The 25,460-nt window shown below is 38.6% G+C and overlaps 1 protein-coding gene across 1 annotated transcript; it reads left to right on the forward strand.

The window, feature by feature from the left end:
- Positions 1-455: 455 nt before the first annotated feature.
- On the forward strand, positions 456-25,238 carry LOC310923483 (F-box only protein 15-like; the record flags this gene model as incomplete). Its single annotated transcript, XM_083885470.1, has 10 exons — positions 456-987; positions 4,316-4,429; positions 6,331-6,435; positions 9,967-10,200; positions 10,451-10,660; positions 12,453-12,582; positions 14,864-14,946; positions 16,087-16,232; positions 21,619-21,743; positions 24,969-25,238. Exons 1-10 carry the CDS (start codon positions 968-970, stop codon positions 25,236-25,238), a joined length of 1,437 nt encoding a protein of 478 aa, XP_083741596.1. The 5' UTR covers positions 456-967.
- Between the last annotated feature and the right edge of the window lie 222 nt (positions 25,239-25,460).

Below are 25,460 nucleotides of genomic sequence, written 5' to 3' on the forward strand. Positions count from 1 at the left end.
TCCCTCGCCCCATCTCTGACCCGGGGTGGGGGCGCGGCGCCTGAGAGTTCCTTGATGGGAACGGGTTCTCCGTTTTTAAGGTGGTCTGGGAGGAAAGGTGCCACGTGCCACTGAGGTGGCTTTCCACTGTTACATTGTAGGATAAACATTTTATTTTTATCAGGCACTGTTGAGGCCACACCACTGAGAGTACTGTGTTCGGTTTTGACACCCTCGATTTAAGAAGGACATTGAGTTGCTGGAGTGTGTCCAGGGAAAGGCAGTGGAGCTGGTGAAGAGTCTGGAGCACAAGTCTGAGGAGTGGCCGAGGGAGCTGGGGATGTTTAGCCTGGAGAACAGGAGGCTCAGGGGGACTTGATCACTCTGCACAAATGCCTGAAGGTGGGACTCGGCCTGTTCTCCAAGAGGAAATGGCCTCAAGCTGTACTAGGGAGGTCTGGGTTGGATATTAGGAAGAATTTCTTCACAGAAAAGGCAATTAGACATTGGAATGGGCTGCTCAGGGAGGTGGTGGAGCCACCGGGTCTGGAGGTGTTTAAGGAAAGACTGGAATCTGCACTTAGTGCTGTGGTCTAACTGCCGTGGTGGTGTTTGGTCATAAATTGTAAAGTAATCTCAGAGGTATTTTCCAGCCTAATTAATTATGTGATTCTGAGACCCGAGCCCACAGTGCCCGAGAGCTCGGAGCTCGCCGTGGAGCCGGGGCGAGGCTCAGGCACCTCCGCCGTCCCCGTTACCGCCTCCCCCGTGCCCGCCCGGCCCCGCTCCAGCCCCGCCCGCCCTCAGCCAGCGCTCCCGGCCCCGCTCGGCCCCGCCTCGGCCCCGCCCGCCCTCAGCCAGCGCTCCGGGCGCCGCCGTTCCGGCCCACCCCGCCCCAGGGCGTGCCCCGGGGGGTGGCTGCCCTTGTTCCTTCCCTGCCCTCCCCGCGGGCGGTGCGAGGCCGGCGCTGTCCCGTGCTGGAGCGGCCATGGCGACGGGCCGGGGCAGGTAACCGTGGGCTCTGCCGGCCCGGGGCCGCCCGCTCGGCCTTCTTCACCTTTAACGGGGAGGGGGGTTTAATTGTTTTCCCTCAGCTCCCATTGCTCCTCTGAAAAACTTATTTCACGTGTTGCACGGCTCTGGTTTCCAGCTCTCGAGTCTTCGTGGCGAGGGCTGTGGGCATGGTACTCTCCTCTCCTGGCCCAGTGGACGCCTTGCAGTGGAGAACGCTGGTGTTGCCAGGTGCACAGAGGCCTGGGGTTAACACTTTTTTTCCTGCCTGGGGAGCCTAAACTTCTGTGTCCTTCAGCTTGGAGGAGATGCTGTAATGGGTACCCACAAAGTTAGTTTAGTGGCTGCTTTATACGTCCAGGGTAGTTTGGGTTTTGTGATAAATAGGAGGGTTTCGCTGTGGAAGGTGTGATTACCATAATTCTTACAGTACAGGGTAGGCTTTCAAAATTTTAAAGCATCAGTCTTAGAGGCAAAGTTGAGAAAACAGATTTTTCTGCTAACCCATTTCTACAGCCTTAGGTTTCATAGCAGTTTCATTCCCCCTGCTGTTTTTTGGGTGGGTTTTTTTGCCTTTTTTCAACCTGCTAATGGATTGGGGTAATATCCACCCTTTAAAAATTAAATTGAAATAGACAGCTGAAGGAAAAAAAAAAACCCACAACCAACCCATCCAAAACATCATTGTAATTTTTCTTTTTCCCTGCATACGCTTACAGAGGTGGAGGAGACACGTTTTTTCACTACTTAAAACTTTGTGTACATCATTTGAAATGTTTCTCAGAAGACAATTGTTTGCTGACCATCAAAAAACCAAGGCACATTGCAAGTATTATAGGGTATGAAAATGAAAATACTGGAAAAGTGAGCCCCACAGGTTGAAAGCTAATGAAAAAGCAATTGAAGTTGTGCCTCTTGAGTAAGATCATCTCAGTTCTAGAAGTCTCTAAAGAGGGGGTGTAACAGCTGTCATTGACTTTCATCTTAGGCTAATCTGCCCAAACTGTGTCAATGCAACCTAAAAGCATTTTGTTAATGCTAATTTAAAATCTTAGCACACGCAGTACTTGAAAAGTAATTTATGGATTCGGTTGCTGTTTGTTTCTTCACACCTTGAGAATATTTTTGTTTTGGCGAATACAAAAGTTCAGCAGATTTTTTTTAAAATTGAAGCTTACAAAAACAATAGCTATTACATTAAAGTTTTCAAGGCACCCATGGGCAAAGTGTTTCTTCCCTCAGATATTTCTCCCTGGAGTGAAGAAGGGAGAGGTTAGTGGTTAAAATGAGCAAGAAGGACAGTCTGTGCAGTTTATGCTTGTCCAAGGTAGCTTATTTTAAAATCCAGAATCCAGCTTCGTATCTGAATTATTTCTGTGCCTGGAGTTTGTGAAATTGCATCCCTAGAGAGTATGCCCAAACTCTCTGCTTTCAGCATGGATTTAGGGCAGAATAGCCTGGGATGTGCTGCCCTGGAACATACAGAAGTGATGGCTCTGCTGCTGTTGAACACAACTTGTGTCTCTAAATCCCTTTAACAGCAGTTTGTTACTGCTTCATCATCTAAGTGTTTAGGGCCTCATCATCTAAGTGTTTTTGATAATGATACATTAGTAAAACCCTTTGTTTGATCTCCAGATTGTATTTATTACAAGACTACTTTTTTGTAGTTGTTAATGTAGTTGGTTAGCACTCAAGCTCAAATGTGCATGTCTTTTTGTTAAGCTTGTAACAATTCTTAGTAAAGTGTCTTGGATATTTTTGTTTTGTTTTACATAGCACAGTTGACAATGTAGGCCAGCGCTGTTAATTTATTTTGATTTTTTTTTTCTTTAAGCATAAATCAATCTTAAATCAAGAACTTATTAAATGTATATGATAACCATATACTTCAAAATTAGCTATTTCCCCCCCATATGGATTGGTTGCCTAGAAACCCCGAGCTGGTTTGACCAGGTGTTGGAAATCTGCTGGCAATTTAAAGCGTCAGTAATGCAGTGAATGGGGAGCTCTGCTTGTTCAGTGGCATCCGAGGGTATGAAGTGTAAGGATTTGGTTTAAGATTGAAACTCTGTCCCCATCTTTCTCTGTGGATTAATGATAGGATTTGTTTGCAATTACAGCTGACAAAGACCTTTCTATCAGAAAACTTGGAAAAATCTGTGAGCAGTTGGATTGTAAGAATTTGTGTTAGAAATATGCAAAGTTTCTTCCTTTTCTATCCCAACTGTGATGTGGAAATGTTGCCAGAGCAGGTTCTTTCACCATGGTGTGCAAGAGACCAATCCAGACATGGAGTTATTTGATGTATTTACAGTTCTGCACAGTGCTGGGTGGCATTTAGCAAAGGAAGGAATTAGTTCCTTGGCTACAAGCTACATAATTCTCTTATTAATTAATTTTCTATCTTCTGTTGGTTAACAATTCTCTTGCTTCTCATGCTGATTAGTTTGCATGCTCAGTCTTTCTCTTTTTTGAGTCAGTGGTGGCAGTCTCACATTTCTGGAAGCTGTAGCTGATTTCAGCACAATTGCTGAGTTGGCTTTAATAGTTTCTTCCTTATCTTGGGAGTTGTTCCAGGTATCCCTCTGGCCTGTAAATTCTGCATTCTTTGTGTCCACTCTCAGTGGTCATCCTTCTTCCCAAGCTTTGTTAACCTCTCACTACATCTGAAATCTTTGAAGCGTGTCAAACCATAAACCTTACTAAAGCAATTCTACCGACAAGTAATTTGTCTGTCTAACACCTAGACATCCCTTAGACCTTGTTAGCTGCTCTCTGTTTCATGGGTTAAATCTCCTTTCTTTTTGTTTATGCTTGAAAGGATACAAATTCTTTTTGAACCTCAGCAGTTTCTGAGGAAGTTTCAACGTATTGTTTTTATCTGGTATCTTTTAATCGCTTAGCAAAGTTGAGTGGCTCAAAAATGTCTCTGGAGTAATGTTGTGAAACAGAAGAATAATCAGTGAGTTTGACTTGCTGCAGGGGCCTCAGTGGAGCTTGGCTGTAGTGGCCACAGGGGTGCAGCTGTCTAAGGGTAATAAACCTCTACCAGATTCAAACTGATTTGGGGGAGCAGCAACACTATTATTGCCTTTGCCTGCTGTGAGAGATCAATCACAGGGTTGACAGCTGTGAGTTTAAATCTGAATCTTCCTGATGCCAGGTATTTTAACTTGGGTGTAATTGTTCAAATCATAATGATTGCCACGTGGTGTATTCCCTGCATCCTGCCTTGGTTGAAGTGTTGTGTCTAGGTGTGCGCAATATGCGTATTTCTTCATTTTGTGAATATGTGTTAACAGCTTTTCCTTCTTACAAGTAGGTTAAGGACCTTTGCTGCCAGGCCTGGGGAATGTTCTGAAAGTGTAAATGCTGGCATTGAAAGTCTGTATTTGACACCTCCCAGAAAACTGAAACGAAACATGAGCTTTGAGAGGTGAGTATGTCTGTGAGTAAGTCACCCTGTAAACTGCCTTTTGACTGCTTGCAGTAATTGTATTCATATCTTGGAGATTTCTATGTCAAATATTCTGAGTTGAAAAGATTTTCTTTCCTGGCCTGCTTTGGGATCCTGTGTTCACCTTCTAATGTTTTCTGGCATGGTTCTCCTTTGTGTTATTTGCTAGGTTCATAAGGATTATGTAGGTTTTCCAAGCCATGTGAAGCCTTCAGCAACTTCTTTGGAAGTCATGGGCAGTGTTGTTCCTTGAGAATAAAAATTGTTATTTTATTACTTCAATAAAAGCCAGATTGGAATTAAACTTCATGTGTTTCTCTTGGTTATTGGTTGTCATCAAGTGTATCTTAGTGTATGGAGAGGCTGAGAATGGTGGATTGGGATAAAAGGAGGGAGGAATTACTGGCTGCTGCATATTTACTGCAAGGTAAATGTTTCTCTTGCTGTTTGGCAGTGAAAGAGTAGTTTCAATATAATTATGAGTTGTTTTCTTTTTGAAAATTAGTTACATTTTTACAAAAAATATTCTAAGACTATGTTACCTGAAAAAGCAATTAGTTTTATACATTTGATCACTACTGTGTAGTGATTTCTCTGTTTTGCATTGGATGGCCAGTTCAGCACCTCTATGCTGTCTGACTGGTGTGATAGTGAGAGAAAAAAGAAAAAAAAATCAGCTTCCTTCAAAGGAGAAAGAATACAGCTGTAAAAACTGCTGTTGAAAATTCTGGATCAAGTATATTATTTTAGCTAATTTGCAGCTTTTTAAGGTATCACTTCTAAATTGTCTCTGGAATGAGTGCACTAATTGCTTTGGACTTAGAGTTTATGAGTTATTTCACATAATAACAGTGCAAGTTTTTGCATGTTATTTCTATGTCAATGTAACTAAGATTGTGAGTTTAATACAAACATTGAGGTATTGGCATTGTTGTGCTACCCTTTAAAGCTCTCTGCTTCTGAAACAGTGTCATAAATCAACAAGTGTTGCAAATAACCCCTTAGTAAAAGGACAAGAGGCACAGATGGGGTGTTGACTTTCACAGCACCTTTTATTTTCAGCAGTGATTTTGATGTGGCCATACTCAATGCTCAAAAAAATTAAGAGTATAAAATGCGTGTATTTTAAACTCTGCAGCTATGAGCTACTGCTCAAATTGTATGAGGTTCATGTCTGCTAATGCAAAAATCACTTTGGCTCAATCCCAGGGTATGTTCTGCTTGTCATGCCTAGACTGGCTCCTGCATTTCAGGCAGCCTTCCAGATGCAGAGACATTGGCATTTTCAGGATATCACTTGGCTCTTACTTTGAAGTTCACATCTTTCTGCTGACATAAATGAAAACTGCACAAGACCCCTGAGCACGTACAGTTTGGAGATGATGATGAGGTAGAGCATGATCTTGCTGTTAGACTAGGACATTTCTGTCCTGGTGCGTTCTCAGGCCAGACGCGGCAGTCAAAAGGGAGAGTGAATGTATCTGCAGTTTTGCAAATGCTGGTGATTGTGGAATTGTGGTTAAAATCATGGTACAAGCAGTAAGGAACTGAAGCTAAATGAGATAGTTTCATATCAAACATAGTTAAAGTTAACAAAGTCTAATAAAACCTCAAACTTACAACTTTTTGTGTAATCGTGCTGTGCCACTGGAATAAGTTGTGATGAATTATTTTAGGCAAATGCCACATACCAAAGAGTGAAGTTACAGCCCAAACTCCACAATTTAACTCTTTAGGTGATTTTTTGTTTCATCTGTTTACAACCTGCTGCTTTCCACCTCTTCTGTTTTTGTCTGGTTTGAAATTAAAATTCTCTGCCATTGTAATTTCTGGAGTTTGCAGGCAAGTCTAACAGAATTCCTCTTTCTCTTCTTTTCTAGCATGCCATCAGAAATGCTGCTGAAGATATTTTCCTATTTAGATGCTGTGTCCCTACTGTCTCTTGGTTGTGTGAATAGACGCTTCTATGAGTTGGCCAATGACAAGTAAGGAAGAGAGAAGATCTCAGTTTGTGCCCTAGTTGTGTTTACCTGAATTATGAGTCTTTCCAGTTCAGTTTCTCTGATGCCAGAGCACCTCTGGGCAGTTACTCTGCTGAAATTGCCCTGCACAGCGTACAGTACATGTTGCATGCAATTCTAGCTGTGCAGGGCCTGTTGTTTATTGGGGGTTATGAGGCAAAAACTAAATCCAGTGCTTTGAAATGTTGGTGTTAGCACTTTTTTAATTTTAAAATTTCTATATATTTATTTGTATTCACATGGACCTGCAGAAACTTTTCGGTTCAGGTGATCCTTAATGGTGTGTTGCCAGTAGCTTTATGGAATTGTAGCTTTGACAATTTTGAAGTCCTGCATACTTTATTCTTTCATTAGATTTTTGAAGAGGAATTGATTCAATCAAATGATCCACTAGTGGTTTTTATCTGTTGCTCTGTTTGTGACTCTTTGGTGACGTCTAAATGAGAACAAAAGAGACAAAGATAAATACCGACACGTTTTTTAATAAGGATTGCTTATACAGAGTTCATAAATTGCTCCAACCAATATCATGATAATTTTGTGAAAGGGTAAAGAGGAGAGACTTGGGTTGGTGTGTGATAACTAGGATCTGGGCATCCTTTTCTTTGTAGGATTCTACTGCATTAGTGTTGTTTGAATGAGAAAATGTCTTCCTCTATAGGAAGTTGCTGTACCAGGTATGAATCTATTTCTCCCTTATTTACTAAAAATTGTGTGGTGAATTAGTTGGTTTACCTTGGCATTAATACCTTTAGAACTGATGAGTTTAAAGGGAAGATCTGTAATCCAGATTTAGGTTTTGAGGGTAGATAAAAATTGCATAGTTGACACAAATTACCAATCTTGGTATGTGTTTTCCACTTCAGGATGGTGAAGCAGGATAAAATCACTGTGGCTGTCCAGGGGAAGATGATTCATCTGTCTCCATCTCGACAATGTCTGTTTCCATTTTCTAATCTCAATAGAGATTAGTGTGCGTGCACAAATGAGACTTTGGAAAGAGTTAGTTTCTCTTATCTAGGAGCCTGACTGGTTCAGGGGGGACCAGGTAATTTCTTCCTGATGGATTTTCCTGGACCTTCTCAAGACCCTGAATCTTGCAGTGAATGAACAGAAGTTTTAATGGGAGTCACTGCATATTTCTGTGACAAATCTGACTGTGGTTTTTAGGATATTTCTGGTGTCCTGGATGTACAGGGAGCTGTCCTTGTTGCAACAGGACCATCAGTCTTTCATTGTGCTATGTCTGTGCTGCCTAATGCAGTGATTTGTCTTTGGGCTGTTCACTTGAACAGTTCTTGGCACTGATGTCTCTCCAGTGTAACTATTGAGGACAAGGAAATGTTTATGACCCTCCCTTTCTGTACCCTCCTTGTCACAGCATGGGATATTCCAGCCTTCCTACCATGCAGTGTGGGAAGTTCATGGGTATGGTCTGCCTGTGAAGGCCTGAGGATTCTGATCACCAGCAGAACGTGCTTGTGTGAGAGGAAGTGAGAGCACAGGGCAAAGTCTTTGCCACTGTGGTCAAGTGATGACTGATGATGATGTGTCTGATTCTGGCATCTGAGTTAGCAGTAGAAGATTTGTTTGGTTTGTTGTAGTCATGTTCAGTAAGAGACCTTGAGATGAGTATTAACAATTTGAGGCAAGAAGGGCAGGGCATGTATTCTGCTGTGAAAGAGGCAAACTTGTGCTTCCCTGTTGGATGCCTTTTTGATTTATCTGCCCTGACTTCTTCAGAAGTTGAGGATGAAGGGGAAGTGATACCTTCCTAAACACTTGTGATTCCAAGTCCTCCTTCATCTTCTTCTCTGTCTCCCTGCCCTAGCTGAATTTTTGAGTTTCTTGAACTAATTTCTTTGCTTGCCCAACACTGTTTTGGGAAAGGAAGATGCAATATGTTTCTGAGAGTGAGGATGAACATGGTAGGTATTTGTCCTTAGTCTATCTTCAGTCAACTAAATTGCCTGAGCCTGCAACTTCAAAATGCAGGAAATGCCTAGTACTAAGCCCTGTCTTTTCAGCATCATACAGTAAGATGCAGAGTATCTCTCTCCATCAAAGGATATCTTTTTTTGGGAAGGAGTTTCTAGTTATCAGGAAAGTTTTATAGGAGGTTATTTTACTGGGTGTTTTAGGCTGGTGAAGACCAATTGGATGATACACAGCTCAAATTCCCCATGTGATGTTATGTTAAGGACATCTCTCCTTTTTTCATGACTGGACAGTTCTAAACTGCTTTGGAGTTAAAAAAAGAACTTTCCCCCTCCATCAGAAATGTTTTTATACTGTCTGGTAACTTGGCTACCCTTTATGGTCTTAAAGTAGAAGGATTTTAAAACTTTGTTTCAGTTATGGGGATTGTTCTTTATGTTACCCTTCCCACTCTGCTTTTGGTGAATGGAAGGTTGAAAACTCATGTTGACTGTGAACCCACCTTTACCAGTTATGGTAACTTATTGGTCTGTGTGTTTTAGACACTTTTGTCTTAAAAAATGGCAGTGGGGAATTCTGTCTATATCTGCAGAGCAGCAGGCTGGAAGGTTTTTGCGAAATTCCTGGGTCTGCTTGCATCAATAACCAGAGCTGGCTCTCAATATGTGGGGAGTTATTCTCAGTAGCTAATGAATTGAGAATGCTTTTGATGGGTAGGAGGCAGTGTGGGATGGATCTAGTCCTTGAATACTTTAAGGAGAAGGGAAGATGCCATACCATACATGCTAGTGTAAGTTTGCCTGAGGATAAGTGAGAACTGGTAGCCTTGCTGATAAATGGTAGAAAATGTCTCAACTATTTGTTGCCCTCACTAGTAATTTTCTTCAGTGCAGTTATGTACACTGTGTGTCTAGCATTTCAAAATTAGAAAACTTATTGGCAACCTATATTCACAGATTATTGATTGAATTTTTGTAGGTTCCTGGACTCAATGTTCTGTGAATTGTCCTAGAGATACTGGGGTGTGCTAGAGATACTGGGGTGTGAGGGGCTGAAATGTGAACTAATAGTTTTCCTGGCATGAAAGAGATGAACCCATCATTACAGTCACATATTTCTTTGACTTCAGAAAGTCATGTCTTCTCTGGGCTTTTCCAAAGAGAGTGCAGAAAGGATTGAAATTACATTAGTACCACCAAACAAAGGTGATTCTAATTGTCCTCCTCAGCTGAACTGAGAAACTTGAAGTCTACAGATGGTCTTTCTTGAATAGGAGATATTAAACCACTTTTTCCACTAGCTGATTTTCTATGAGGAGGACACATCATTGTTTTAGGGTGGAATTTTCAAAAATTTCTGCTTAACCTTTATCAGTTTTCACTTACTTGCTGACTGACTGTGCTGTCACAGAGCTTCATCCTGGATCCCATATTTTTGAGAAGACAGACAAGACTGGTTTTTTGCTAACACTGTGCTCAGTGGTAGCTGAGATGTGCATGTAAAAATGAAGTGACTATTCTTGAAATTTACTCCTCTTTATTCTATTTTTATTTTCAGTGGAATTTGGCTGAAACTTTATTCCAATTATTTGCAACCAAAATGGAAAATGAAGTCTAAACAAACAGAAGCTGTTTCTTTGGGCCGTGCTGCTCTACATGATAAAAAGCCTGGGTACTGGAAGAAAGAATACATCTTCAAACAAACGTGTGCCTTCAAGACTAGAGTAATGCGACTCGTTAAATTTCTAGATCCTTACACAGGTCTTCCATGTAAAACCAAAGAAGCTATGAAGTAAGCAATGCCTTGTCACAAAGATTTACTTCAGAACAATGTACAAAACATTAATGGCTTGGAGTAGTATAGAATTAGAGCTATAAAATGTATATCATAATGGAATGATACAATGATAATCTATAAATGACTGAAACTGAGTCGCAGTTAGTAGAAATGTAAAAATTCTGTTGAAAGCATAGTTTAAATTTTATCACTTTGAGAATTTGTTTTTAAACACTCCTCTCCCCTCTCAATTCCTAAATAACAGAGTCTCTGGCTTGAGTTGGATAATTGTTCTAAAGGACAAAAATGGAAAAGAACATGTAGTAGAGAATCCAAAACTATCATTTAAGGACACATCTGTTACCATACTTTGGTATGGTACAGACTGGCCATGCTTGGACATCCTGTCAACCCTAAAACTGTTTGGAGTTACACCATTGCTTCCTGACCAAAACAGACCTCCCAGCAAGAATGGGTGAGTTTTAATATAGGATTTTTGAGGATTTTTTGGGTGTAACTGATTGATAATATGTCTGTAGGACCTATCTGACATTTGTTTGATTCAATAAGTTAACCCTTCATTTGAAAGCCTCCCCGCAGTAGTTCTTTCTATGTTCTTCTCTTTGGTAGAGCTTTTTAGAGAGGAATAGTAGAAATAGTATAATCCAGCAAGCTATGGCATTAATTCATAGGTTAATTGGCATGTGATATGCAGGCTGATAGGTCCTGACTTGGAAAGCTGAATCTAAGCCCTAGAGCATGAAAGAAAAATGTAAATCTAGAAGACTTTATTGTGAGAAATTTAGCTTGGAAGAGTTAATCAGTATTTATGTGGCTACAGTCAGGTATTCTATGTTGTTAAAATTTATTTTCTGTCTGGTAGGTGTGTATATGAATTTAGGGAACTTGATGTTTAACTATGTGTGCAGTCTTCAGTACATGCATATGAAGTCACACAGTCCACAGCATGTCCCTTGTTTTTTAATTTACATGTGTACAGTGGTTTTTGTCATTATATTCTAAAAAATAAATGAAAAGTGTTTATTTGAGGTATTTGGTTGCTGTCAAGGAGTTTTGCCCACATCTGAGCCTGTGTGTATAGTAGGTACAGAGTCAGCTGCCTGCTTCTTACACAAAGCCCCTGGCCATAGAGCTCTGAAAAGAGGGAATTGGTCACCTACAAAACATCTGGTTCTTCAACCATGAGCAGAGTATATACTTATAAAACAAATAAATCAAGAGAAGCCTTTTGTATAAAGTTAACTGAACAAGTCTTGCAGTCAAATTATGTGGGAAATGTAGTTGTTTTACCGAGATGATGATTCATATGTAGAAAATAAAAAAGCTTGCAGGCAGTTGATGTGTTTATTTCACAGAGTTACAAGTTTTAGAAATTGTGACTAGAGATGAAGTCAGTGGTTTCACCAATTTCAGTATGTCATTGTTTAGACTATAAGGCAGTAGTGCAGGGACAGGCCTGATTGACTTAAAGATGGAAAAGGTTGATGTTGATCAAGAAGAAATGTTTTACTGTAAGGGTGGTGTGACACTGGAATGGGTTGTCCAGGGAGGTTGTGGATGCCCCATCCCAGACAGTGTTCAGTGTTTGATTGTAGGTGGTATTACAGTGATACTATGTGGAAGTCTAGGAACTGTTTTGAATATAGTAAGAGCCTGAGTCTGAAAAGGATTTGAGGAAGACTTCTTCATTCTGAGTAGGTAATGCAAACTCTTACTTACTGCCCTTTTTTAAAATGCATCATTAGTTAATAAGAGTGTTCATGAACTTATATTTAAGATTTTTTTGGAGCTAATGGCTTTAATTATAGGTAAAATATAGAAAAAAAATCTAAAAAAGGAACGCTTCCTGTAGCACATACTTTTAATTTATTATATGTACAGTTTGATACTTTCCTTTGAATTTTGCTTCTCAGTGATTTCATCTAGTATCAATAGAGTATGAAAAACAAGTTATAAAGTAATTCTGTATCTTGAAAAATTGGGCAAGTACGTAAGTTCTTTTTTTAAGCATGTTTTAGAAGATCATAGTGTTTTTTATTTCTTTTCTTGTTAGGGGTTGAGATCCTGCTAGTACACTGTGGTTGTTCAAATGTATGGTTTATGATTCTGCATGGCAAATGCTTTCAAAACCATTTTCATCATGTGCTGCTGGTCAGACTTTACAGTTAAAAATGAAATTAAACTGAACTTTTACATGAATAAGGAGACACAGCCTTTTTACTTCATTCTGTATGTTCTTTTCAAAGACCTCGTCGATTTTCCTTGATTGCTGAATACCCTCTTGGCAACCTGACTGAAAGTAGTGTCGCAGTTGGTGCTGATGAGCTTGTCCAGCTCTTCAGTCTGAGTCCAGGACTCTTAGTAGGAATTTGGAAGGTAAGATAACATTTTGTTTCTGTATTTTATTATGATTTGAATGAAAAAAAAAAAAAAATTGGCTTGTAGTTTGGGTTTGAGGAGGGCTTTTTTTTTTTTAATCTTCCTTTTTTTTCCCCTTTGGATTTTGAAAGATCTTGTCTAAACTAGTAACCACAAAACACATGTAGGGACAGTAAGTGGAAGATTTATTGTATCCTGAAGAGCTGTCACAGGAGTATATATACTTTTTTTAAAAATCCACTTCTAATTAAGAGATCAGTTATCTATCATTCCATATTAGATGCTGTGTTCAATTTTATTTATTTTACAGTCTTCACATGCCCAAGTTTGATATGCTAGAATAATTTTAAATGGAATGGTTTGAGAAAAGAAGTGCTTCTTCCTCTGATTCGTGCCATTACCTGCCCATGCCACTCAAAGTGATGAGTTCCCACATAGCAACTTAATTTTAATCTACATCACCAGGTAGCTGTATCCTGCTCCAGCAGCAGGAATGCTGTAAATGGTGCCCTTTTGGAGGTATTAAATTCTTGGTATTAAGAGTCTAGGTTAAGCAGTTAGCCTCTGTAGGGTAAGTGTAGACGTGAATGTCTTTAGAGGGCAGTGCCGAACATCTGAAGTCGACTTCAGAAGGAATCTGCATCTTTGCATGGGATGCACTGGCACCTCTGTGTCTGCCTGTGGCTATGTAGCTCTGGGTGCTATGGAGGCCTGTTTCAGGTGTTCTGCTCTTGGTCTGAATTGAGAGGTGGTAGCCCTTTTTTCCTCCCCTCAGCCATGCTCTTGATGTAGACTTAGGTTATTTGGAACTTTCCTAAGGGAGGCTGTGAGCAGTTCCTCAAAGTTGTGTCTAATCTCCAGCTGCAAACATGCTGCCTCAAATGTACACAATCGCCAGAGGCAATGTTTAAAAGTGCAGAAGGACTATTTCTTTCACTCCTACTTAAAGGTAAGAGTGAAAATCCATTTCCTGGAAAACTTGAAAACCTGACTGGCATAAACCCATTATTGGTTGTTTCAGTCTGTGAAAATCTCTGCTAAGTGAACAGCCATTTCTCTCTTATCTTCAGACGTTTTGTAGATGGGTGCCCCTGTATTGTTGGCTCTCTGGTCTTGCTCATGCATTGGCCCCATCCATGCTCAGAAAGAGAGATCTTTCAGCACCTGGAAATGGTTCAGTCATAACCAAGTTTCACATCATTGTTAAGAATCGAGTGCCTCACTCCAGTATATTTTCCCTGCTTGCTTTTCTGAACAGCAGTTCTTATTCTCTGTGTAGGCAGAGTAATATGAGGTAGTTAAGTGTCAGTGGGTGTAATAATTGTAAATGCCACACGTCTTGTTTTTTGCACATATCTGCATAACAGAAACCAAGGGCAGGTTACGTGGGCCTTCTGGTATTTGGACAGAGAAAGACTGAGAAATTATGAGATTGATAGATCTCCCTAGTTAAATCTTTTATAGCTGTAATTTTGCACTTTGAAAATACAGGAGCAGTTAAAAAGCCAAAAGTCTGAATAGAGGATGTCATTTTCTGGTAACCCAGAGAGATGAAAACAGTAGTTGCCCACATTTCAGGAGAGTAATAGACTTCTGGCAGGGAATTATTTTCCTATTGACTTCTGTGTTTGGAAATGCAGGATTTAAAAAAATGCATTTAAAGAGAAAAAAAACTTGATATCCTAGTATTGTGTTCTTGAAGTAAATATATACCTCTGTCTCTAGTTTTCGCATTGATGTTTTCTCTGTATAGACATCTGTAGAAGGTTATGTTTTTAATGTTTTCCTAGGACTAAATAGTCTGGTGAAGACATGTTTTTTACTTTGAAATTCACAGTTTCTATTGAATAATTCTGTATTCCTCACTGATGTTAGCCCTCTTTGGAAATAGTTCTTTACATGGGAAAATAATCTTGATGTTTCAGCAGTTGGGAGTAAGTGCAGTTTGATTTTGTTTAGGTATCTTTTTAAAAGTGGTTATTAGAAGCTAGGGGCAATTCTTGGAGCTCTCATAATTTTTGCCTAGACATAGGTAGTTTCCCTCTCTTTCCCTGTAATACAGAAATTCTGTAATCTTTTATGTATATTCTGTACTCTTGTGAAAAAACAGTAAAGGTTTTAGGAGTCCAAGTATTAAAGCAAGCCATTACTAACAGTATTACAGTAACTGGCAGAGTAATAAGCGGCAGCATTTATCTATGAATTTTAATGCTCAGAAAGACCTTGTGAAAAAAAGAATTTCCAGATAAAAATACATATACTTTAATTAACTTTTCAGGAGAAAAATGAAATTGCTTTTGTTATGGTGAATCTTCATTATAATCAACTTCTTGAGAGAAGCATTTTGGGTTCTGCTACTGTGTAAGTTTGGTTTTCCTTTGTGGGAAGTAAAGATAACCTTTTGAATAAAGCTTTGAGTTTTACAATTAAAATTGCCTGCTGGTAAGATGCTTATGTTTAGGCAGTAATTAACTATTCTTGTGTAATATAAACAACAGTTACAGTAAATACAAAAATGTAGAAGCATTTTCATACTAAAATATTGCCATCATTATGCTATTGTGGAGATAATTTAGTTAAAAAAGTGTACTAGTACTGGCTGTATTGAGAAAGTTAGAAATACACTGCCCATACTTTCTCCCTTTTCATAAGCAGTCTTTTTATTTCCTCTTCCTATCTGAAACAGTGATAGAAAAGAGGGAGACATTTCAGGAAGTAGAGAAGTAATCTTTGGCTGTGTAAGAGGGGAGAAAAATTCTGGTAAACTGGTGAGGTGCTTGCAATTATCTTTTAGTCCTATTCAGAGAGTAGCAGGGTTTCCTATTAAGTGTTTGTATATGTGTATATTGCAGTGTATAATGCAATACCTGTTTATACATTATAAACTGTTTAAAAATACAATTTTTTTTTTTTTAGCTTTAGAACAGTATTTGGGGAATTTATTTGCCACTCCGCTTTCTAGTCAGATACTTTTGTATCTACCAGTAGTCTTAAATGCCCACTATAACTCAGTGTGGCTCTTCTCTCACAGAATGTAAGATTTAACACCTTCTCTCTTAGTACCAGATTGGATCCTGTGTAGAAGTTGCTCAGTTGCCTCTGGCATGTGGTCACTTCAGGTCATTTATGTGCAGTAGTTATTTAGTTAGGCACAGGCAAAATAATTTCAATATTTGCTATTTCAGAGAAGTCTCTAGAGCTAGTGGGCTTTTAGATTTGTAGTTAAGCTGATGCTTTTTTCTTTGTTGAAGACAAATCCGTGTTTTGAAGTTTAACAGATGTACCTTTTAAAGTTGACTGCCATATTTTCTCCCTTTGGCTGGGCTGAACAGCTGATCAGCAGTTTTAGACACTGTATTAGTTTAAAAGAAGTGTGATGAACTAGAGATGTTTGATTTCAAAACTGTCTTAAGATGACAGTCTCAGTGTAGGGCTGTATGTTACATCTCTATTAAGTCATGTTCCCCCTTGCTAAATTCTATTATTTTTCTTTTTTTCAAGTCAATATACTCCTCCACCTAATCAACCTTTACTGGATGATATTGACTCAGAGTATGGACTGCATGAGTACAACCTGCATCTTGACCTTCATGGCAGAACCTGCATGTACCTGTGTGGATCATTCAAGTGCCTCTTCTGCAGAAAACGTAAAGTTGACAGAACAATAATGTTTGTTTTAGAAATGATCCCTGTCTTTCCTTCTTGTATCCAGTTTCTCTCTTTTAAGGGGTGAAACTGAAATGGAATTTTAAGAGTAAGATGTCTGTTAGTTGTGTGGTTTCTTTATATCTGCATGGTGCTTTGTGTGGCATCCTAAGGCTGCTCTGTAAGAAGTCTGCCCATTGTTACATTTTTATAGTGTCAGGCCTGGGACTGAATTCTTCAGATTGTCAGGGTCTTTTCTTTTAGTTCTCTGCTGCATTAATAATGCGGTGGCATAGCTCTTGGTGCAGGCTGATGTTTCTTTCAGTTGTATTTTATAAAGGAGAGACAGTTTGTCCTCGTACAATTTGGAAGCTTATTTCTGTAGAATTCGCCTTGAGTATACTTTGGATGCACAGACAGATTGAAAATATAGATAAATTTGTAGAAGTTACTGTGAACTTTAAGATCTATAGTTTTTTTTTTGGTGAGCTTGAGGTTGCCTGTTCTGGCATCTCGTCATTGTGTGGTAAACAATTTCAGTCATTTTTTTTAACTGCTGCTTCATTCTGTTTTCAGCACTTCTTTCCATGAGACGTGATTGACCATCCCTGTTATTCTCATACAGCCCAAATTCATAATTGTACTGAGGTTTTGAAAAATACATGTGTGATCTCTCTTTTGACATAACTTCAGCATAAATTCCTACAGCTACATAGCTGTCTTTCTGTAAGCAGAGACAGATTAAAATATTAAAATTAGACATTGTCATGAATTTAATTTAGAATTAAGTACTGTAAATTAATTATTGCTCCCAAATAATTTTTTTTTGTATCGGCAGTAATTTTTTTTATCCACACTCCTGAGCAGTGCGGATTGCAGAACATGTTGTTTTTCGGTCAGTAGAGGGCACTGTTGTCAGACGTGAGCGCTTTTACCGGGCTACAGAATTTCCCCGTGATTTGGTTTGGTTTTTCTCGTTGGTGTTTGGTGATTCCAAGAGCTGTCATTTAGATGGCAGCCTTGTGCAGTGTGGAGTGTAGTAGTCCTTGAACCTGAAATATACCTGAAATACATTTTTCAGATTCCAGAAAAGTTGCAAGCTTAAACTAAATGAATAATTCTACGGCTAAAACTTCAGTGAAAGTCTACGCATGTAGCAAGAAATCTTACCTGAAGTGTTGTGTAGTACAAGAATCCTCTTTATATTATCAGAAAAAACCCCAAAACGTCTCAAAATTGGCAAGAGGATTGAGTTTTTGGAATTGTGTTGGTTGTTCTGGTTTAGCTGAATGTCATATTTTGTTTTCTAAAATGAAAATGTTATGCTCCTAGCAATACAGTTGCACAAGAAAAAGTATTATGTGGCATACTTCCTTTCTTGATACCACTTTCTTGCTGCTTAGAAGCTACTTCCACAAAAGATTAAGCTGATAAGCTGATCTTTATGCAAATTTTAGGAAATGTCCCTGAGCTACAGTTGTGATGCCATCTCACTTTGCAAGTTACAGAATCTGTTTTATGCTCACGAGTGTTTTCTGAATTACTGGTTTTGTGACCTTCAGCAGTGTGACAGCCACCAGATTCTGGTCTCACAGGACATCAGGCAGCTGAAGCCATGGTTCTGCAGACAATAAGCTCATTTGTCAACTTGTCCCTTCCATGTGCTCACACAATAATTCCTTGTGGAAAATGCTTGACTTCCTCCTGAAATGGTGTAGTGATGCAGCATATGGTTGTCTGCTCTCACATTTTTCATTCTAAGTTGTTGTTCATTTTTCTCATTTTGGTGAACATGGTGTTGCTGAATGTGGTGGCCAGGTTTGTCCAGACTGGTTGTGTTTGCTGGTTTGTGTTTTGGTTTTAGGCTCCCTTCTAATAATATTCTTTGTCCCTTCCTCTGGGAGGACTCTGAAGCATGGAAGTCTGCAATGTTCTTGTCTTGCTATTTTTGAAAATTCTCTACTGAGTCCAGTTTTATTTTAAATTATAGACATGCCCATGGCAATTTCTACAACTTGAGGCACAGATCAGTTGTCAGCTATTATACTGTTCTTTTACTTATTTATTGGTTTTCGTTAGGGAGCTCTAGGCCTTCCTAGGTTACCAGAGAATGCCCATTTGTATTTTGCAGAATAACTGATTTATTTGTTCAATATTAATATTTATCTGCTTTTTGTTAGTGTCTATTAGTATTGAGCTTCATTTTGCTACTCTGTTTGCAATTCTTTTTGCAGAATTCTTAATATTAAATTAAAAAAGTTATGTCACACTTCATTGAACCAAGTAGATGGAGTGTATATGGCTTCAGATTTTTTTTCTGTTATTAATACTTACATTACAGTAATTAGCTGGTTTGCCACTGTTTGGGCTGGGGTTTAGCATTTTGTTTTATTCTCCTTTTCATGTAAACAGAATTGGCAATATGGTCTCACTGGCAGATAGTGTAGGGTGAATATGCTAAATACTTTGTAACTGAATTGAAAATATTTAGAAAACTTTCCTTGTTTTCAGGAAGGTATGACAGGCTTTTCTCCCAGAAGACTCCCAGAAGCTATGAATCCAGCTTCTTAATAAATACTTTTGAAGTGTATTTTTACCCAGGTTTTCAACTTTTTAAGCACAGCTTTGTACCCACATGGTAGTTTAAGCTTTGACTTTTCAATGTCATTTCTTGTTGATGTAAACTGATGTGATGTGCTTGCAAAATGTGAGAGTTGATTTTTGTGTATTTAGAGAGCTTTTAAGATTTGTTTGTAAAATTTCATATCAGGCTTTTGAAATGTTTTGCTTGACCTTGAAGATTGATTTGCAAGTTTAAATAACCGTTTCAGTGTCTTAAGGCTGGTTGTTGGCACCAGAATTAGTGTTAAGCACAGCTTTTCCTCTGAAAATACCAATCAAATGACAATTTGCAACAAAGGCTTGGTTAGCAAAACAAACTTCCTTGGCTTTTAGCTAAAATAAGTACTCCGGAACTATTGGTCTATTTGTTTCTTTCCCCTGAAGTTTGTCTACATGATATATGTTCTTTATTACCTTTACTTGGAAATATTTGTTCCCTATAACTTACTCTGCTGCTTTGCTGCTATGCGTGTCTTGCATAAACCAAGGACTAGAGATGTTATAAGGGGACAATGAAACAAAGTCTGGATCAGGCTGAAGAAAGCCCTGTCCAATTTGCTTTCTCTGTGTTTCTCTTCATATGTTTAACATAGCTTGTTCTGTCCTTTAATTTCATTTTCTTATGTGACTGGGGTGAGGAAGGGAAGACTTCAGTACTTAGCCTGCAGTTCCTTGCTTGTTTCTAGGCAGACTTTTCCCTCCTCTGGAATATAAAGACTGCAATGGAGCTTTTATATTAAAAAAACCCATATATAAAGACTGGATTAACCAGCCCATGAATAATTAGCCTTCAGATTCTTGATCTGTTGCCTATTTCCATTCTGGCTAAAGTTAAGAAGTAACTATAATACACCTTAGCCAGCTGATCTATCTAGCAGTGGTGTATTAATGTCATGCAGTGGCAGTGATGTCCTGGGCTTCATTAATTTATTAGCAGAATGCTTTTTTCAATCCATTTTTAATCCATTCAAACTTCATTTGATTTGAATGAGTAAGAGAAATGGCCACTTCCATTCAGACTGGAATTGTGGATAACCAAATAGTCATCTTAGAAAAAAATGCTTGTTGACTGATGTTTTCAAATCTTGTTCAAAAACTCAACTTTAAATGTGGTCTTTCAGTGGTTAGTTAGTAAACTAAGTAAAATATTTTTACCTTGAATGACATTTTGTCATTGAATTTGATTTACTGAGGTTTTGGAACTGAACCATTTGGACAGGTATCAAGTTAATGCCCTTTTTCTACTTTGAGCTGGGTCCTGGAAACGAATTCTGCTTACATTTTTCTCACTGATTTCTTTTGCACTTCACTGCAAAGACAGTGGGTATCATGGTCCGGACGATTGCATTTTCCTTCAACCATACAAAGTATTTCCTACAAAATATTTCCTGGGCATGGTCACGTTGGTTACTGTATTCACACTCCTATTCCAGACAGTGTCTGTATTGAAAAACCTGCAGCTGCTGTTCTCTGTCATGTGCTGGGCTGCTTCCTCCCCAGAGTAAGTATTCTCTGGACTCCCCACTGGTGAGTGATGCCTTTCCAGCATTGGTTTGTGCCTTGGCTCTACAGCACCAGTTCAGAGAAGTTTTTGGCCTCTGTGTTGAAGTGTGGGCTTTCTTTCTCCTTCACTGCCTCTAACGATCTGCTTCAAGCAGCCACCAAGCAGAGGTTTTGCTGGCACTGCCTGCTGGATGCAGCCATTTAACTCACAGCCAGCCTTTCTGATGTTGCTTCTTCTGTCTGTGGCCTCATGCTGCTACTTCAGCTTGATCGAAGGAGAATCACAGGCAAAACACTTCCTTTTTCACTCTGTCACTTCCATCTTAAACCTCTGCAAGCCCCTTAGCTTGTTACCTTACCATCCAGGACCTGCTACTGGATCCTGACAGGCATTATATTCCTGGGAATTCCTTCTCGCCCTTCTCATTTGTCTCCTGCAAGTCCTAGATATTTTCTTTTTTGCACTGAGGTCTCTAGTGCTTTTGTTTTGCTCTTTTGAGAGAGAATCTCTTGTTCAAGGAAACTTGTCTAAGGGATGTCCTACCAAGAAATCTGCTTGTGTCATGTGATGCTTTTATTTTCACTTTTCTTTGTAGTCAGATTGTGTTCATTATAATGTTCCCAAACTTATAATTAGAATGTTGGAGTCCCTGGTTCCTCCTCTGATAGCAAAGGAAAAAAAAAAAAAAAAAAGTCAATCTCTTCTGAGAGAAGAGATACCAAAGAAATATGGATATACGTAGTAATAAAAAAATCACAAATCATAGTAGTTCTGCCAAAAAAACCCCAAGAACCAGGAGTTTTGGAAAGCTACTTTAAAAAAAATTAAATTCATAATTTAAAAACTTGATTCAAATCAAATCATAATGCATGTCAATTTAAATGATGCAATATCCTTTCTAAGGAGAAATTGTTACCTGTATACCCTTTTTATTGGGTTGAGTTTCCAGTTAGAGATGGAAGTGTTGAATATGAAATTTACTCCTTGCATCCTTGTGTAAGTTCTTTAGGTGCCATTCCTATTTTTATGCTAAAAAATACAAAAGAGTTTTTAGCTGCTATTTCTGCTGTGGATCACAGAATCAAACTTCGAACTGCAACTTAATTCCTCTATGAAGTGCTTGATATTTAGCTGTTGGTGTATGGCAGGGTTTCTTATTGGTGAGTGAGATGAAAAAGACATGAAAAGGAGAACATTTACAGCGTACTTGGACTGAATTTGATTTATACTGCTGTAATGTTGTATATTGTTTATATTTTCAGGTGACATTGAAAATGGATACCTGAGGCTCAGAGTTGTAAACTTGAAGGATAATAGGAAGCACTTTCCTATTACTGGGACACTTGGCATATGCTGGGAAACAGATGTGTTTAAAGGCAATGTAAAGGTCAGAAATATTTTTTTGTTTGTGGAAATGCTTATCTCAAAACAGAATTATGTTTGTGCATCTTAAATATGCTAATTTTAAAACAATTTTTTGATATGTAGAAGGTGTCTGTTACTAGACAAGGACCTGTGTTCCAATATTTTAAAAAATAAGTGAATTTTGAGGAAAAACATTTTCTGCTTTCTCTCATAGTGTGTGGATTGCATGCTAGACTCATTCATGTAATGTGTGTTATCACTCCAGTGCTTTCCACTCAGCAAAGATGCTGTGGCTGACCAGCCTTGCTTGTAAATGCTGGACAAAAAAAAAAAAAAAAAAAAAAAAAAAAAGAAAAAATACTGCAGATGTACTTTTTGTGAGGGCTTTTTTTGGGTTTGATGTGAGGGTGGGTTGGTTTTTTTTGTTTTGTTTTGTGGTTTTTTGTTTGTTTTGGGTTGGTTGGTTGGTTGGGGTTTGTTTGTGAGCAATAAGCCTTGAACCTCTGGGGAAATACTCTGCAGTTCTGTGGTGTGTATGCAGTGAAAGTTAGGAACTGCTGGGGAATGTTAAAATGCCAGTGGCCACAGGGAGAAACTACAGACCACATCCACACAGTCAGCACCTAGCTCCAGTCAGGTACATCAGTCAGCTGGATTAACTTTTTATTTTTTTAGAGGAATGCTCACACATTCTGTTGGATAAAATTCCTGAAAGAGTTACTTCAAACAAAGCTTCAGATTATTTCTGTACCTTTTGCAATAGTGGTGAAGGCACATATTTTTAAATGTACTTTATCGGCGTGAATGTTTCAGAAGTTGTAAAAATTCTGATGAATGTAGTTTAAGCACTACTGAAAAATCACTTAGTTCAACACTTGATTTCAAATTTGGCACGTCTTTTGAAAAGACCCTCAAAATTAATAAAACTGCTGTTTCTGCCAATCATGTATAGATGTGGAATGAAATATTGTTTGATAAGGTGAGACTTTTTTACTGAGGCATGTGTTGACAAAACAAGGGACAATATTTTTAAACTGAAAGAGGGTAGATTTAAATTGGACATTGACAAAAAAAGGCAAAAAAATTCTTTCGCCCATGATGAGCATGGTGAGGCAGGGGAGTTGGAATTAGATGACTTATGTAAGTCCCTTCTAACCCAAATCATTCTGTGATTTTAACCCGAGTCTAATCTGTGATTCAGCTGCTTGGCAGGATTTTTTTTTTCCATGAAAATACTCCTGAGTAGTATATAAGAATTTAGGAAGTTATCTGACAGAGGAAACAGCTGTGGCTGTAGTCTTTAGTTTTTCAGTTTTAGTCTCCCTCCTATGTGCATACGGCATAAATTATATTGAGTGTTTGTTTCTACGACAAAATAAAGAATACAATTTTTTTAAATGCCTCATTTTGGGGTGACAGATAGAATTTGTCAGCATATAGCCATGGGTTGAATTCACTGTGGTCTTTACCATAAGTGTCTAAAATTCTTAAAATGTGTGGAGGCCGAATAACATCAGCCACAGAAGTAGGACATTCCAGTACTTGGAATTTATTTGAATTTTGTTTAATACTCTTAAGGAAAACCAAAAAACCCAAAAGCTTTCTTGGCACTTCTGGGTTTTTTAGTAAAAAATTTAATTGCTGAAGTACAGATAGTTGGAAATTGTCATGGCTTAGGAATGGTATTCTCCAATTTAATGTTCTCACTGTAACCACTCCAAATCACACTCTCTACTGGCTCTCTCCCCTTCCTCTGCCCTGTGCTGAGCTGGAGGGGAGAACTGGAGGCACAAAGGTAAAGGTCAAGGTTGAGATAAGAGCAGTTTACTGGAAACAGCAATGGGAGAAGAAAATGGAGAGTAGCAGCAACAAAATTAATAATAAGAAGGTACAAGAGAGGCGAGTGATTAACATGCAAACATGCATGTGAAGGGAGGAACTCAACCTGACCATGCCACAATAGTCTGACTGAGAAGACAACCTTTTCCTTGCTCCTGGAAATGAGATGAGGTGGTATAGAACAATGTCACTGTGTTAGCCACGCTACCTCCTGGCTGCTGCAAAAATTAACCTGATCCTGACTAGAACCAGGAAGGAAATGCATGGAAACCTCACCATCCCACCACCCAACACCATCCCACTTTACATTTTGTAATTGGCCTTATATATGCAAGTTGTCAAACCAGAAAATTGTAATTCTTTCTGGTTTCCAGTGATTCTGTAGCTCATATAAGTTTATGATACCATCATTATCAGGTTTGGTTTGAATTTTGTATTTTCAGCATAGTCTGCATTAAAAGGCTTAGGGAAACTGTGTGTATCATACTGCCTCATGTTTGTGCCATCTGCCCTTATGTTGTTTGATTGAAGTAAAGTAATAGTGAAAGCAATGTTAGAGCAACAGAAACACAACTATGTAGTACAGAGAAATAAAGCATTCCAAATGAATTTTTTTGGCATGGAATGTGTTGGTTTTGGTTTATTTCTGCTTTTGGACCACAGATACAACATAATTAAGATAATTTGATTCATTTAGTGATTCAGAACTCAAGAGAATAAGGAACAGCTGATACTAACCATGACAGACAACTCCTGTGCTTCTAAGGGATATGGGAAACTATCAGTTTGCAAAGACAAAAGAATTGGCATTAACATTTTTAAATTATCTAGTTGTGTAATCTTGTAAAGAAATATTTTCAAGAATTTGTAAGAGGAGGAATTACATCAGGATTATTACTATTACCTTTTTGGGAACTGAAGCTGTGAGCCTTTCAAAAAGTACTGTATACAGCTGGCTTGGAAGGGTAATTTTGCGTGCTCTGCCTTGAGTGGTCCCTGAGTATCTTTGCAAACATTGCTACATTCACACAAGTTTAGCAACTGACATTAAGCTTAGGTTGCTTACTCATATTGAAGGGACTATAATCATTTGAATGGTAAAGTAACTAATAATTGAGAAAAACAGATGTTAAGGGCTGAAAAATGTTCAAGAAATAATGTCTGATTTGGTTTGGCAGTGGTACCTTCTGTACTGCAGTGTTTCATGTCTGTGGGTTGCAATTTTGATTTCTGTAGAAAACCTCTAAGTAAGTATTTCTTGCAATAGGTCAGTGAACCATTATCAATTTTATTTTGAGGTTTTAACCTTTGTACAAAACCCTCTGAACCCTTTATATTTCTTCTAACATCAGGGACAGATCTACTTACTGGGCCATGGGGAAATAATCTCTTCTGCTTGTGTTTGTAGGACTGCTTTGTGATGGATCTGACTCTCTTGGATGAAACTGGAAAGCCCTTCTGGTGTTTTAGTGCTCCAGTCCACATGGGATTGTCTACCAAGTCATCTGGCCTTTATGACTACATGGGTCATATTTATACTGCAGACTATGCAGATTCAGAGGGTAAAGTCTGTGTTGAGTTTGTGTGGTTGGAAGAAACCAAGGAATATATTGTGGTCAGTTTGGTGCTTTATGTAAGCACCAAAAAGGTAAATAGCTGGTATGGAACAAATTACTGACTTAATTAGGTCACTAATTTCCTTGCTTTAAAAACCAAACAAACAACCCTCCCACAATAAAAAAAAACACAAACTGATATTTAAGATTGACACCAACGAGCAAGACTGCAAATTTTCCAGTAATAAGCGCAATTGCCTAAATTTTTTTAATAGGCAACTGAGGGATCAAAGAGACATATTGATTTATGTGAGAGGCTTTCTTCTCTGTTGAACATTAGTATG

The sequence above is a fragment of the Zosterops lateralis genome (genome assembly GCF_965231275.1).
Source record: "Zosterops lateralis genome assembly, contig: HAP1_HAP1_SCAFFOLD_64, whole genome shotgun sequence".
NCBI lineage: Eukaryota > Metazoa > Chordata > Aves > Passeriformes > Zosteropidae > Zosterops > Zosterops lateralis.